Raw genomic sequence first — 13,339 nt, 5'->3', positions numbered from 1 at the left:
GTTAATCGGAAGAAATAGTAGTGGTTAGTTTAACTATCGGTTAAATCTGATAGTTAGTTTAACTGGAGTTCCAAAAACAGTTTAACTGGGACAAAGTATTAACCGGCAGTTAAATTCTACTAACTGCCAGTTAAAGTCAATTGAAAAACCGGGCCTAAGACATTTTTAGATTTAACTGGGCTTTTTTTTTTTATCTTTTTTATCTTTTTTTTTCTATTAAGATATTTTTTAAATTTAACTAGGCTTTTTTTTGTTAATTTTAAATTTTTTATTTATAATTTAATTATTAAAAATTTCAATTAATTAAAAAATTAATAAAAATACATAGTTAAATTTAAAAAAATATCTTAGTAGGTTAAAAAATCTTATACATATTAATATTATATTATTATTTTTATATATTGATTATATATTTTTTAATTTAACTAAAATATCAATTTTTTATTCAAGTGGTTTTTTTATTATATTGAGGTTTTTTAGATTTTAGTTTTTTCATCTAGGGTTTTTAATTTAACTAATTTTTTTATTGAAATTAAATTTTATTTACTATACTTAAATAGCGCACTAATGTTTGGTAAAAGAAAAATTTCAAAAATTAAATTTTTTCCATGAGGGGGGGCTGGGGAAATGGCCACAAAGGAAAAACGATTTTTCCGAGTATAACGGGTGTCACGCAAATTCAGGTTGTTGTCACACAAATTCACACTAATGTTTAGCACAAAAAAAATTTCAACAATTTTATTTGGGGGGGGCTGGTGAAATGTACGTAGAATAATCATTATTTTAATAACTATTAACATTTGTGAATATATTTTTCCTACAGAAGTTCAAGTTGTTAAAAATATATAATACTCATTTGAAGAGCTATATTTTCAAATACTTAGATTTTGTTACCATTTAAGGAAGGTATTATGGCTACAAGACCATGTCCAGAAAAAATTTCGCGGGGGGGGGGGGTGTTATATAATATACAATGTATATTGTAATTTTATTAAATTTAGGTTTTAATATTTGGTTAAAAATAAGACATAATAAAGACATTTTGGAGAGGGTCTAGATCCCTCAGATACGGCCTTGTGTCGCTATACCAACTACTTTTTTCCATATAAGAAAGAAGAATCACACTTTTTTTCAATCAATTATTAATCAGGTGATTTTTTTGAAAACTTTGATGTATCTAAAAAAATTGACATTGGTCTCAGATCATGAGAATGTTGGAATTCGCTATAAGCTATCATAACTTTAACTCCAACACTGAAGTAGATATATCAGAGTCAAAAGTAAATTTATAAAACGTCGGGATGTAAAAATGTTTTTAATGTTATGTTAACTTGTTACGTAACATGTAAATATGTAACCATAAATTGAATTTTGTATGAAGATTTCTGATCTTCCAAGCTTATGAAGGATCCTAAATTACCCCCTCACAACTTAAAAAATAAAAAAGGAAAATGGTGTAGCCATTGTTATAAATTGTATTGAATACAAGTACCTAAATCGGTTATCATCGAATTAAGTTTTGTGTTGTAGGTATAGTAAACCTTATCTTACTTATATTAATTTATTATAATATAAAAGGTATAAACTATAAATATATTTTTTTTAATATTAAAATATTAAATGAAACATAATATAAATATAAAATAGCTCAATAAAAAAATATCATAAAACCACATAATTTATTTATTAATTAGCTAAAGAGCTATATTTATTATATATTCATGAATATTGAATAATCATTTATCATACATAACTATATTTTCATATTGATCTGAAAATAATTTTCCAAAAATATGGGTAAGTACTGCATTAAAATCTTAAACGATTATCATCAATTTGTAACGTGTTATTCTGATCACACAAATATAATTTGGTATATATAGGTATGTATTTATATGTGTGTGTTTGTGTGTATATCATTTTTTTTCTTCAAATTATTACATACATTTGAAATGTTATTTATAAAAATTATAGTAAAAAAAAATATGTACGACAAAAATATTAATAATAAACACAAAGCAAAATTTATAAGGAAGACAGTCCAAAAAATATCACCCAAAATTGTATAATATGTAAATTTAGATTAAGACAAAAATACACATTGTAATATTGTACAATATATAATACCTTAACACATGAATATAATTAAAAATACAATTATTAAATATTATAATTTATGCTATAATATAAATATACATTTTATTTACATAATTTTTTGAGTTTAGATTGTGTAACTCTCACAGAGATCACTTTAATGGTTTATTTTTTTTGAACTGAAAAGTTTATACTATTAATGAGATTTATAGTTTTTACACATTTATAATATTTAATACAACTATGTATTTAAATATTTGTTAATTATGTTGATATATCTCTTATATATGATACTATTAACATAATATTGTTTACAAGAGAATATTAAGTACGTATATAATATAATATTTGTAATTACAATACATAATATATTTAGATATTTTTCAAATTAAATTATTTATATAATAATATTGAAAATTCATGATTTAACGGGAGTAATAAAATAATATACCTACAAACTAAATATCGAACCTAAGCAATAACGTACTGAGCTTGAAACAAATATAATATTATACTTCACTATTAGGTAAAAACAAGGTGGGTACCTAAGTATTAATATCGGGTATAGGTATACACATTTTAGGTAACTGTTAAATAAACCGTTTCTAAACTTAAGCAGTTCAAATATACAAAAAAAAAATGTCATTAACCAATTACAGTAATAACATACGAGCACCCTAAAAAAATCACCAGTTTTCCCGAAACAATTATCGATCATATTTTGTGCAATATTCAAGAAAGCAATACGTCGATTTCACCGTTATTTTCGGTGGCTTTGCGACGTCTGTCTTGTTGTTTAATAAACGCACTCAACCTGTTCAACAGAAACTGTTTGTCGTGTCCTTCAAGTACAAGTTGCTTGCGGAGAACCACAATCATTTTTTTATTGGATCCCATAACGGTGTGATAGTAGTAGACGATGCACGAAAGTATGAAAATCAACGGGACCACAAAGTTTACACTAAACAGTATTTCGTAACACGTAATCGTCCACGGAGGTATGGTGCGTATGAAATCAATCAAAACCCTCCAAATGGACGGTAGTCCTTTGAACGGACCACAAGACCTGGATGGCGTTATTTTTGATACAACCGCCAACCACGTGGTTACGCAAAGCACGTAAGACATGAGTAACATGGACATGATCATTGTATGTGCTCTCGATGGGCTGTACACCTTTTGAGCTAGGCTATAGTTTACGATACAAGAAAACCGTTTTATGTAGAACATTATCACCATCGATACTAGGCCTAGGGCTGGCATCAGGGCCACATAGAAACTACCCAACCACACGATTATCTGAATGTAGATAACGTCCAATACGTGTTTGGCCAAATTAAGTTCTTGATTGGACATCACTTGGAAAAGATTATTTTTAAAATGCCTAACCAGTATGCTCCGGGGACAACTAATCAAAATGGTGATGCCGATTTTGCATGCGACGTCAACAATAAGAAGCTTATACATAATTTTGCCCACGTAGGTCTCCCAGCAAAGCGGAGAATTGCATAATGCACTTGCGCACTGAGATTTTTCCCGCACGCAGTTAATCAGCTTATAAATTGAACCCAACAGTACGACCAAAAGCGATAATCTCACGCATATTATTCTCAATATGCATAACCGGGTTTCTTGGTACATGGAACGGTTTTCAAACTTTAAAAAAACATCAAAAATAATTGGTAACACTATGTTGTAAAATGTTATCGCTACCGGTGTCGCAAATTCCAACAAGAACGCCCACATGAATGTTTGTTCTCGCTGCAACAACTTTATTGAGTAATAAAAAATCAGATAAACTGAGAAACAAGCAGATCCGATCAACGCAATGACTAAAAACGAAATGAGCAATCTAATTATTATAATGTTAACCTGCTTACTGCGATTCCTGTTTTCGAATTTCGGTCTATCGGCGATCAAAAACGAACGCAGCTCATTGAATATCGCCTTTTGCTTTAATATGGCCGGTATTTTATTGTTAATACAAAAGTCCCACCCAATAAAAATGCTATTAGAATACAAATAATATTGTACTTGTGTTTCTACCATTCTTTGTTTAAATCCCTTAATCGATTTCCTAACAATGATCAAAAAAAACAAAAGAAAATAACTAATGGTGGAAACGATATATGCTAACGGTATATGATAAGTGAATAATTTTCCGACACTGAACTGTTGATTAGGATAGTAACTATAATACATGGGCGTCGTTTCAACCCAACCTGTACCTTGAATAATATCCATAACGTAATGTATGGTTACTCGAGGCCTGGCTACCCTAGTAGTGTTCTCATAAATAGCACTACAACATTCAATCGAGGCACTCTCATTACTCGAACCACATTCATTCCAGAGGTCTGGTGCGATTCCTCCTTTTAATTCTACCCAATAAACTGAAGGAAGTATCAGTACAATAAAAACCACAACCATTGTGAAAGCATTTAAAAAAATTAACAATTTTATAAAAAGAAAGAATTCCACTACACCCGCACCACAGTGGCCTTCGATTTTTTTCAAACTCGAACTCCATAAATGGAATTTATTATAAAACTCTAACCACTTGGTTTTCAAACAATTACAAAATTTTCGTTTTTGCCATTTGAGCTGCTGGAAACCTTGAAGTCTAAAAGCATCTGCACTCTGTAAACAAAGTATCAATATTTATCAATATACAACAGTTTATAGTAAAAGCTACATTTAGATAATTAAGCATCTGTGTTAACAACAAATTGAACAATTAAAATAGAATACAGCATATTTAGTATCACTTATTGTAATTCAAGATAAACAGTTTATGAAGCTCTTTGTCCTATATTTTAGGAGAATGGTATTTGAACAATAAAATATTTATTTAGGTACATACTCGTAAGTACATTTAGGTAAATATATATTGTTTTAGTCGATTATAATTAATATTTCTAAAATATGTTTACAGTATAGGCGGTACTCGTAATAAATTATTGGTATAAATGTATAAAATAGTTATGTACCCAAAGATAAGTTAATTTATTTCTAATTAATACTATCTTAACACATGTCAAACATAAAACTTACTTTTAGTTTTGCTTTTAATTCTTTCTTGTGAGCCATACTAATTGGCATAGTTTTAATTTTCATAATTTCTTCCCATACAAGCTCTTCATTAGATAAATTCTCTGAAACCATTCAAAATTATAAATTCTTTATTGTTATTTATAGTTATTTATACATTTATAAAGTATGTAGCGTTATATTACCTGACAAATCAGGCATTAAGGATATTTGAATTTCATTATTACAACCCATAGTGTTTTGACATAGCGTTCCATATTCCACCGGTTTTAATGTAGCTGTCGCTTGATAGCATACAGTTCCATTATTGATTTTTTTCCTAGCTGAAAATCACAAAACACAAATTTATAGTTGCATATCTCATTATTATTTACAATATGTAAAATACTAAAATAGTAATGTGTGTATACTCGAAATACCTTGAAACTATAAGACATTTACAAAAAAATAACTAAACAAAATATGTAAATCCATGTAAACACTTCAAAATGTATACACATATTTTATAATATTGTGATAGATACGGTTTAAAATGCATAGTTTATAATAGGTATTCAAAGCCAAATAAGTGCAAGGTTTTGAATTTTTGATTAACTACCTTGCACAAATGTTATAAAAAAAAAACTGAAAACTTAGTTGTAAATATTGCGTTGGCACGGGTGGTAATTTTGAAATATTCTATAAATCTTAATGTTTCAAATTTAGCAATAAATAAAACGTAATAAGTATAATAATGTAGACGACAAAAACAGGACATTGACATTATTAGGCAATTGGTATAGATGCAGTCCTATAAAGAATACTTTTAAAAAGTACTTGAATAAATACTCAAATACGTTTTTTTTTTAAGTATTGAAAATACTACTCAAATACTTTTCAAATACTTTTGGTTTTTAAAGTGGGTTTCTAATTATCGTAATATAAACACATAGGTATAGTAGGTTATCTAATAGTTTAAAGGGAATATTTTTATTCAATAACTATTTTTAGAAATTTGGTTTTCACAAACCTTCAGGCTTTGGCAAATACAGAATATTGAATAAAACTATTAATCTATTATTGTAGTTGACAATAATATTTTTCCAACCAATTATTTTGAATAAAAATAAAATGTTCGAAATAAAAAACCAAAGTATTCAATACCAAAAAGTATTTAAAATACTATTTAAAATACTTCATGCTGAAAGTATTTAAAAAGTTATTCAATACTTAAAAAAGTATTTGAATACTTTTACTCAAATACTTTTACTTAAATACTTAACAGGACTGCCTAGATGTTATTTAAAATCGATATTACAATCTATGTTGTCTACGTCTTATGTTAAATAACGTAAAACATAGCAAATTTGAGCTAATTTAAGGCCTTAAGAGTTAATTGACATACTTATTGTAAAATGTAAAGGTAAGACTATTATTTAGGTAGATCATACCCAAGCATATTAAAATTGTAATATTTTACAGTTATACTGATACTTATCTCACTTTCAAATTAAAATATCAACAAAAGTCTACGAGATGCTCAATATCATACTTTTACCAATTACCTCTAAGTTTAATAATACTTATATGAAAATTCGTACAAATTTGTAATATTGAGATGAATAACACAGAATAGATTCTTCTGAATGCAAATTGTTTATGTTGTACATATATGCTTGTAAAATGGATATATTATAATATAAACACATCATACTATATGGCTGTATCCTAAGCGTCCTATAATTAACATCTACTGAATATGTGATGTTTCATTCTCACGAATTTTCCATAGTAGGTAATTTATTATATTTACAACGTATAAATAATAATATTTTATGACACAATGGAATATAATATATTTATTTTATCTATATCAAAATATATTTGATTTACTATGTAATAATTATGTTAGTTTATATATTACTATTATATTAGCCATTATAGGTTCTATATTTCTATACACAATTAAAATGAATTACATAGTTATAATATGACGTTATACCTGTTCTTGTTTTATTACTAGGTAATAAAGTAGAAAGCTTGTTTGGATTTTTTTGGAATGCCTCTAAATCTGCCTCCATGCCTGGATAGCTTTCTTGGTAGAATTCCGAGCCAGCTTCTTCCCAAACATCTATACATTGTGATCTCTTCTTTCTTTCGCTTTCAGACATTCTACAGCTATATAGAAATAGGTAATTATATGGATTGATATTTAGGTACCAATATATCAATACTTTACATTTATCGATTCCAATCTTCTAAAATATTTACGTAGACAATTTAATGAATTATTCTGGTCATTTTTAGTAATTCAAACTTCGTTCTATTTTGGCCATGATTTCTGTAAAAGCATAATAATTATCATACTAGTTAATAATTATTCATTCCAATATTATTACTATTTATCATAATAATTTGTTATGACTTATTATAAACTTAATATACAAATAACAAACTATAAGAACATATTATTCGAAAAATAATAACAACTATGTAGAAGGTAGAATATCTACCTACACGATGCTTACCATGGTACGTCAGGTACCAACTATTAAACATGAATTAATTAGGTATAGAGTAATATATTTTAATATAAATAGATAGATAGGTACATATTAAGTGTCAAATATGTTTATTATACTTCATTTTAACATTAGTAACTAAAGTAACACAGTAATAATATCGCAAAAAAAGTCAAAATATTTTGAAATTTAAATATCATGTCTAGAAACGTCAATATAAAATATTTGTTGAAAATGTAAAATCTCTTTAGTTATTCATTTTTTAATTTAAAAAAAATCCGAATCAATTTTGTTGAAATTTGGTATTGACTTTGGCGCAACAGTTTTCCACGGTTTTCCACGGTTTTCCCATATTTTTGTTTTTGTTTTTATCCGATTATTTTGAAAAAACCGTCAACTAGACATTATTATACTTTTGATCTCCAAAGTAATAACTAGATCCAATTTACTATCAGAAACCACCATCAAAGTTGAAGATTTTTCCTGCTACAAAATATTTTTTTGAAAAAAAAAGATACACATATCATTGTAAGACCGATATATTATTCTGTCCACTAAGAATCTAAAATAGTTCGAAAATTGATGAGCAATAAAAATAGTCGGGGAAATTAAATTTAATTGTATATTTAATTGTATATCTTAATTAAACCATTAAAATTAACCAAATACCAATAATTAATTTTTTAACTAAAACATAAAAAATACGATAAAATTACATTTAACTCTCAATATTTAGTAAATAGAATGTTAAACGAAACAATAACATGTCTACACTCTAGTTTTTCTCTATAATGTTGTTCTGCAATAAATAATAAAATAACATATATTATACCGTGTCGTATTTCAGTACTAATAAATGTATGAATATATATATATTATACCGTATAGGTACCATATGGATATGGGTAATTTTCAAAATATATCGCAGGTAGTCGGTAGATAATATTAGAAAAATTTGACGATGAAATAAAAAAAAGTGGTAACAGCTCTGGTGTCCAGTGTAGGTACCTTGTAATTCAGTAAGTCACTGTAATTTCTGTGTCGCTTAAATTTGAATTCAATGATAAATCATTACATACGAAAAACGAATATGGGCGAAGACGATAAATCAATGATTACTAAGTATATTTCACGATACCTATTTTGATGTTGCTAGTAGAATAATTTATTTTACTATTATATATTCATATCGAATTACGGTAGGTATACCAAGTTGATACATTTTTATCGGAAACATTGCCTCTATTAATATTTAAATATTTAATAGTACCTATATATTTATATCATAACCCAAAATTACAGGGGCGTATTTAAGAGGTGCCATGCCCTCCCCCCTAATCACAGTATTCTATAATTTTTTATTATTGAGAGTACCTATTACTCTCATTTTACTAATAAAATATTATGTTTCTATCAAACACATGTATTTTGATTGTATAATTTAAACGTTTAGTTTGTGCCCCTCCCCTCTTCCCCACAAAATAAAAACTTTCTAAATACGCCCCCGCATAAGTGTATTATTGTCATTCATTTTTGAGTCAATACCTACCGACGTACCGTAGAACGGTGTGAATATAGGTTCGTGGTATAAACAGCCAATACCATACATTTTATTAATCTACATTTTTTTAGAATATATATTATATGTAAACCTATAAATATTTTAGATTTTTTTGTTTCAGAATAAACTATTTATGAGGAATCTTGTATTTCATTTTTAAGCCTTAGCAATAATCGTGAATCGTGCATTCATGCCTATGTACCTATCCATGATATTTTTATATATCTTTAATAACAGCTTATAATAGGAACATTGTATTCAATTTTTAAGTATTTTACCACCCGATTATTTTTTTTATCGACAATTATTATACAAAACTAAAAAATTCCGAAGATTTCACATATCTATTATAAATATCTACTTAAAATGCGTCACATTATTTTGAAATTTACACTGTGCTTAGGAAATGCTAATATAAACATTTGGTGAAGGAGTACCTACAATGGTTAATAACTTACTCGTTTTAGAATAACAACAAATCAAAAAATTAATTTTGTTAAAAACTGCAGGGTTACCATAAAAATTACCATTTTTCCTTAAGAAATCATTTTACGATAAATCAGGCTTAATTGAATTATGAGCATTTTTAATTTACGCTATAATATAATATACGCAAAAAATGCTAAACAATTGAACTATCGAAAAAAACTCACATACAAACACAGATAATGTTCTTACCATCTAGTTTCATACTAGGTCGATTCACTCTAATTTGTAAGCTAACGAAGCTAAACATAATCTGCTGAGCGTAAATTTGGTATATGCACTTGTAACACGGAGACAACAATTAATGCCTATGTTACGACTTCTTAAGTTGATAGCTCCACTCAGAATCTATTATATTTTATTTTACAATGATTATATGAGTGTATTTCTTTTAATTTTTTTCTTTATATACTGTATAGTGGATACACGATAATAAAATGAAATGATACTTTGATTTCCTACTTCAGTATATTTTCTAGTGGGAAATTGTATTTGTATTTAGTTGGTACTTTTAAGATGTTAAAACGGAGATTTTTACTCAAAACCAGTTTTTGACAAAATCAGTTTTGGTTTTTGGTGTAACTACACTAAAAAAATGCAATTTAAAAACAACAAAATATGTTTATATTAATATTTTCTGTACATGATAAATTGATAACTGCATTTTCAAAATATAATTGACTATTTTGGGATGTTTATAGGCAAACAATGTTTTATTAGTTTTTTATTAATTATTGTCGATAAAAAAAATTCACTTGGTCAAAAAACTTTTAAATTAAATACAGGTTCCTCATAAGTTGTTGATTGAAATTTAAAATTAAATTAAAACCACTAAAAATTGCAAATTATTTTGAGTTCAAAATTCATAAAAAAATGTGTTATTATGTCTAAGATTTGAAAATGTAATGTAAGATTTATTATAAGTAATAGTCCTACCTTAAACAAAAAAAAAAGTTTACCGGAAAGTCAAATTCATTTTTTAATGAGAGTTTGAAGTCTACATTTTTTGGACATTGGTTATTCACTGCAAATTAACGAATTATCATCGAACGATTTTCTAATCATTTGGTTGTAATTGAAAAACAACTAAATATAGATACTTGAAATTTTCTCAAAATGTTTATTTTTGTAAATGATAAAATGTTAAGAATATTTCGACTAATGTTGAGCTATTTATAGACATTTTAGTTTTTTCCTATAAATGTCAATAAAAATTATTCGTAGCGTTTAAAAGAATGAAAATTGCAGATAATAAGGTTCTTCATAAGTTGTTATAAAAGCAGTAACAAAATATTAAAGGTTAGGCACATAGGTAGGTAGGCACGATTTTATATCATACCTTTATCTAAATCCCGAAACGTTGCAAATTGTATCGTAGTTAAAAATGTATAAAATGATCAGTTTTTATAGCTAATGTTTTAAATCTTAAAACCCGGTTTCTCATGAGTAATTTATACTAAAACCAAAAAAATCTAAAAAATATATATTCACACTTTTTTTAGATATTTTTAATTCAAATTTGGACAAAATAACATATTTTAAAGAAGAATAACATATTTAGTTTTTTAGTTGTGGGTACTTGAAACTTTTAAAGGATATTATTGCGTATTGTAGTATTGTATACACATAATGATATCTTCAAATGCAATTGTTTTGGCCAAATTTAATTCAACCTACTGTATTAGGTACCTACTGAATAGCAATAATATTATTAAATATACTTATAGTAATACGGGTATTATGTTAGATTTGCTCGAATGAAAACATTGAACTTATCAATCCAATCTTCGGGAAAAAAAATATTAAGTACAATTTTATTTTTTATCTATAGGTACAAGAATATTATATTTTATGATACTTTTTATATTTGTTATTGTTATCAATGATGCCAACATACAAACATAAGATAAATATTATATCAATAATTATATTTATATGTAATTAGTTAGTAACTACTATTATATTATAACTATACGCTCTGCTATCTACCTATTCGGCTATATACCTAGTTAAAACTTAAATTACAATTTACGGGCCTACTATTATAGTACTATCATTATTTATGTAATTTATGTAAATAGCATAAATTCCAAATTATAGTCTCTACCTACTCCCTACAACCCTACCATATTGACAGTATGTTTATTGTTAGTTAATAAAAGGTTTTATCGACAGCCGACAGGTGAATTTACAATGTATTATCATTTATGAGCTGTGTCGCACGGCATATGCGCAACAAATATTTCTACCTATTACCTATATAGGTGCATTGAAAGTTTTTATTTTAGCTCCTTGACACAATATAATATTTTTTATTTAATTTTAATTTTTTTACCATTCTGAAAAAAAGCAATAATAAACGGGTTGATTACAGACTCGCGGTATCTAAATAATTTTATATACACATTTTAACACAATATTTTATTATAATTTATAAGGTAGCCCTTACCTACCTATTAAGTAGGCAGTTATCGTATCAGGTACCTACATCTCTATGAGCTGTGTCGGTTGGGTTACATTTACGCATAGGTTGGATAACAAAATCATTATCATATTTTATCACATTATTATAATATTATTACTGCCGTGTACGTTACTTGATTCCGAGCGAACGGAGACGGCTGTCGGGACGCTGCCGGCTGGGCGTCGGACGGCGCGGGCGGCGGCAGTGGCGGCGCGACGACTGCAGCAGCGGTTGTCCGTCGGACGGCAGGGTGGCGAGCACGGCCGCGAACCGCCGCCGAGGCGGCAACAACACCGGCGGCGGCCGAAGTGCCGTGTCGCCGCCATGGCGTTGTCGCGCCGACCGCGATATTAATACGAAAATATCACGAATTCAACCAGAGACGAGCAAAGTTTATTATAGTTGTCTTAAAAAAAAAACACGAAACGGTGTTGGAGGGGGCGGCGAAACGCGTACTCCCGCCGCGTAATCTTAATAATAATAATAATAACAACAACTACGGCTATAATGCGAACGACCTGTATAACGATAGCTATAGTAATATTATTACGACGTTTGTTTCGCGTGGACCGTTCGCGACGGTGACGATGTCCGCGTTACCTACCTATTTCGGGACGACCGCGTATTTCAAGACGACGATGATATAGCTCGGCCGCGGTGGGTCGGACGGGTGGGCGGTGGCTCTCGACGACGACGAACGTGGCGCGACTTTAGTGTGTGTGCGCTTGTGTGAGTATGCGCGTCCGAGATGGGTTTCGCGGGTCGGCCGCCGACGATCGATCGATAACCACCCTCTCAGCCGTGCAACCCTGTTTTCCCGTACATTCACGCGCGTAGGTAATCATTTCCCTACCGCCGTCGTCGTCCCTTTGGCCACGTCATCATCTACCCACCCTTCGCCTACCAGACACCGTGTGCAGTCTAGAAACTTTGGAAACGTTTATAATGTGGTCGTAGCGGTTTGATATCACTATACTATTATGAATAGTGGTTACACATTGTGCTTATTAATTGATGTGTATTCTACACGTCTTGTCACTTGTACCTACTGAATACCCGGAATATATTCAATAATATACTGAATACTGACAAATCTATAATGTTCACTTCGTGCTGTAACACTATAGATAATACATAATTTAAAAAAGTTATTATTTATTATAATATTATAATATGCCGTCA

At 28.7% G+C, this 13,339-nt stretch overlaps 1 protein-coding gene across 3 annotated transcripts; it reads right to left on the bottom strand.

The window, feature by feature from the left end:
- Positions 1–2,481: 2,481 nt before the first annotated feature.
- Positions 2,482–12,887, bottom strand: LOC100164607 (transmembrane channel-like protein 7). Of its 3 annotated transcripts, none has more exons than XM_003245308.4 (6): positions 12,291–12,887; positions 7,364–7,465; positions 7,127–7,302; positions 5,331–5,468; positions 5,149–5,249; positions 2,482–4,734 (listed from the first exon to the last, which is right to left on the bottom strand). In XM_003245308.4, the coding sequence occupies exons 3-6, from the start codon at positions 7,293–7,295 to the stop codon at positions 2,827–2,829; spliced, it is 2,316 nt and encodes a 771-aa protein (XP_003245356.1). In that variant the 5' UTR covers positions 7,296–7,302; positions 7,364–7,465; positions 12,291–12,887; the 3' UTR covers positions 2,482–2,826. The 3 variants fall into 3 exon arrangements, with proteins under 3 accessions (XP_003245356.1, XP_001948010.1, XP_016660916.1); XM_001947975.5 differs by lacking the exon at positions 12,291–12,887 and adding an exon at positions 12,147–12,273; XM_016805427.2 differs by lacking the exon at positions 12,291–12,887 and adding an exon at positions 12,182–12,257.
- Positions 12,888–13,339: the final 452 nt, after the last annotated feature.

The sequence above is a fragment of the Acyrthosiphon pisum genome, chromosome X (genome assembly GCF_005508785.2).
Source record: "Acyrthosiphon pisum isolate AL4f chromosome X, pea_aphid_22Mar2018_4r6ur, whole genome shotgun sequence".
NCBI lineage: Eukaryota > Metazoa > Arthropoda > Insecta > Hemiptera > Aphididae > Acyrthosiphon > Acyrthosiphon pisum.
The sequence above is the reverse complement of the archived record's forward strand: the minus strand, read 5'-3'. Positions and strand labels throughout refer to the sequence as shown.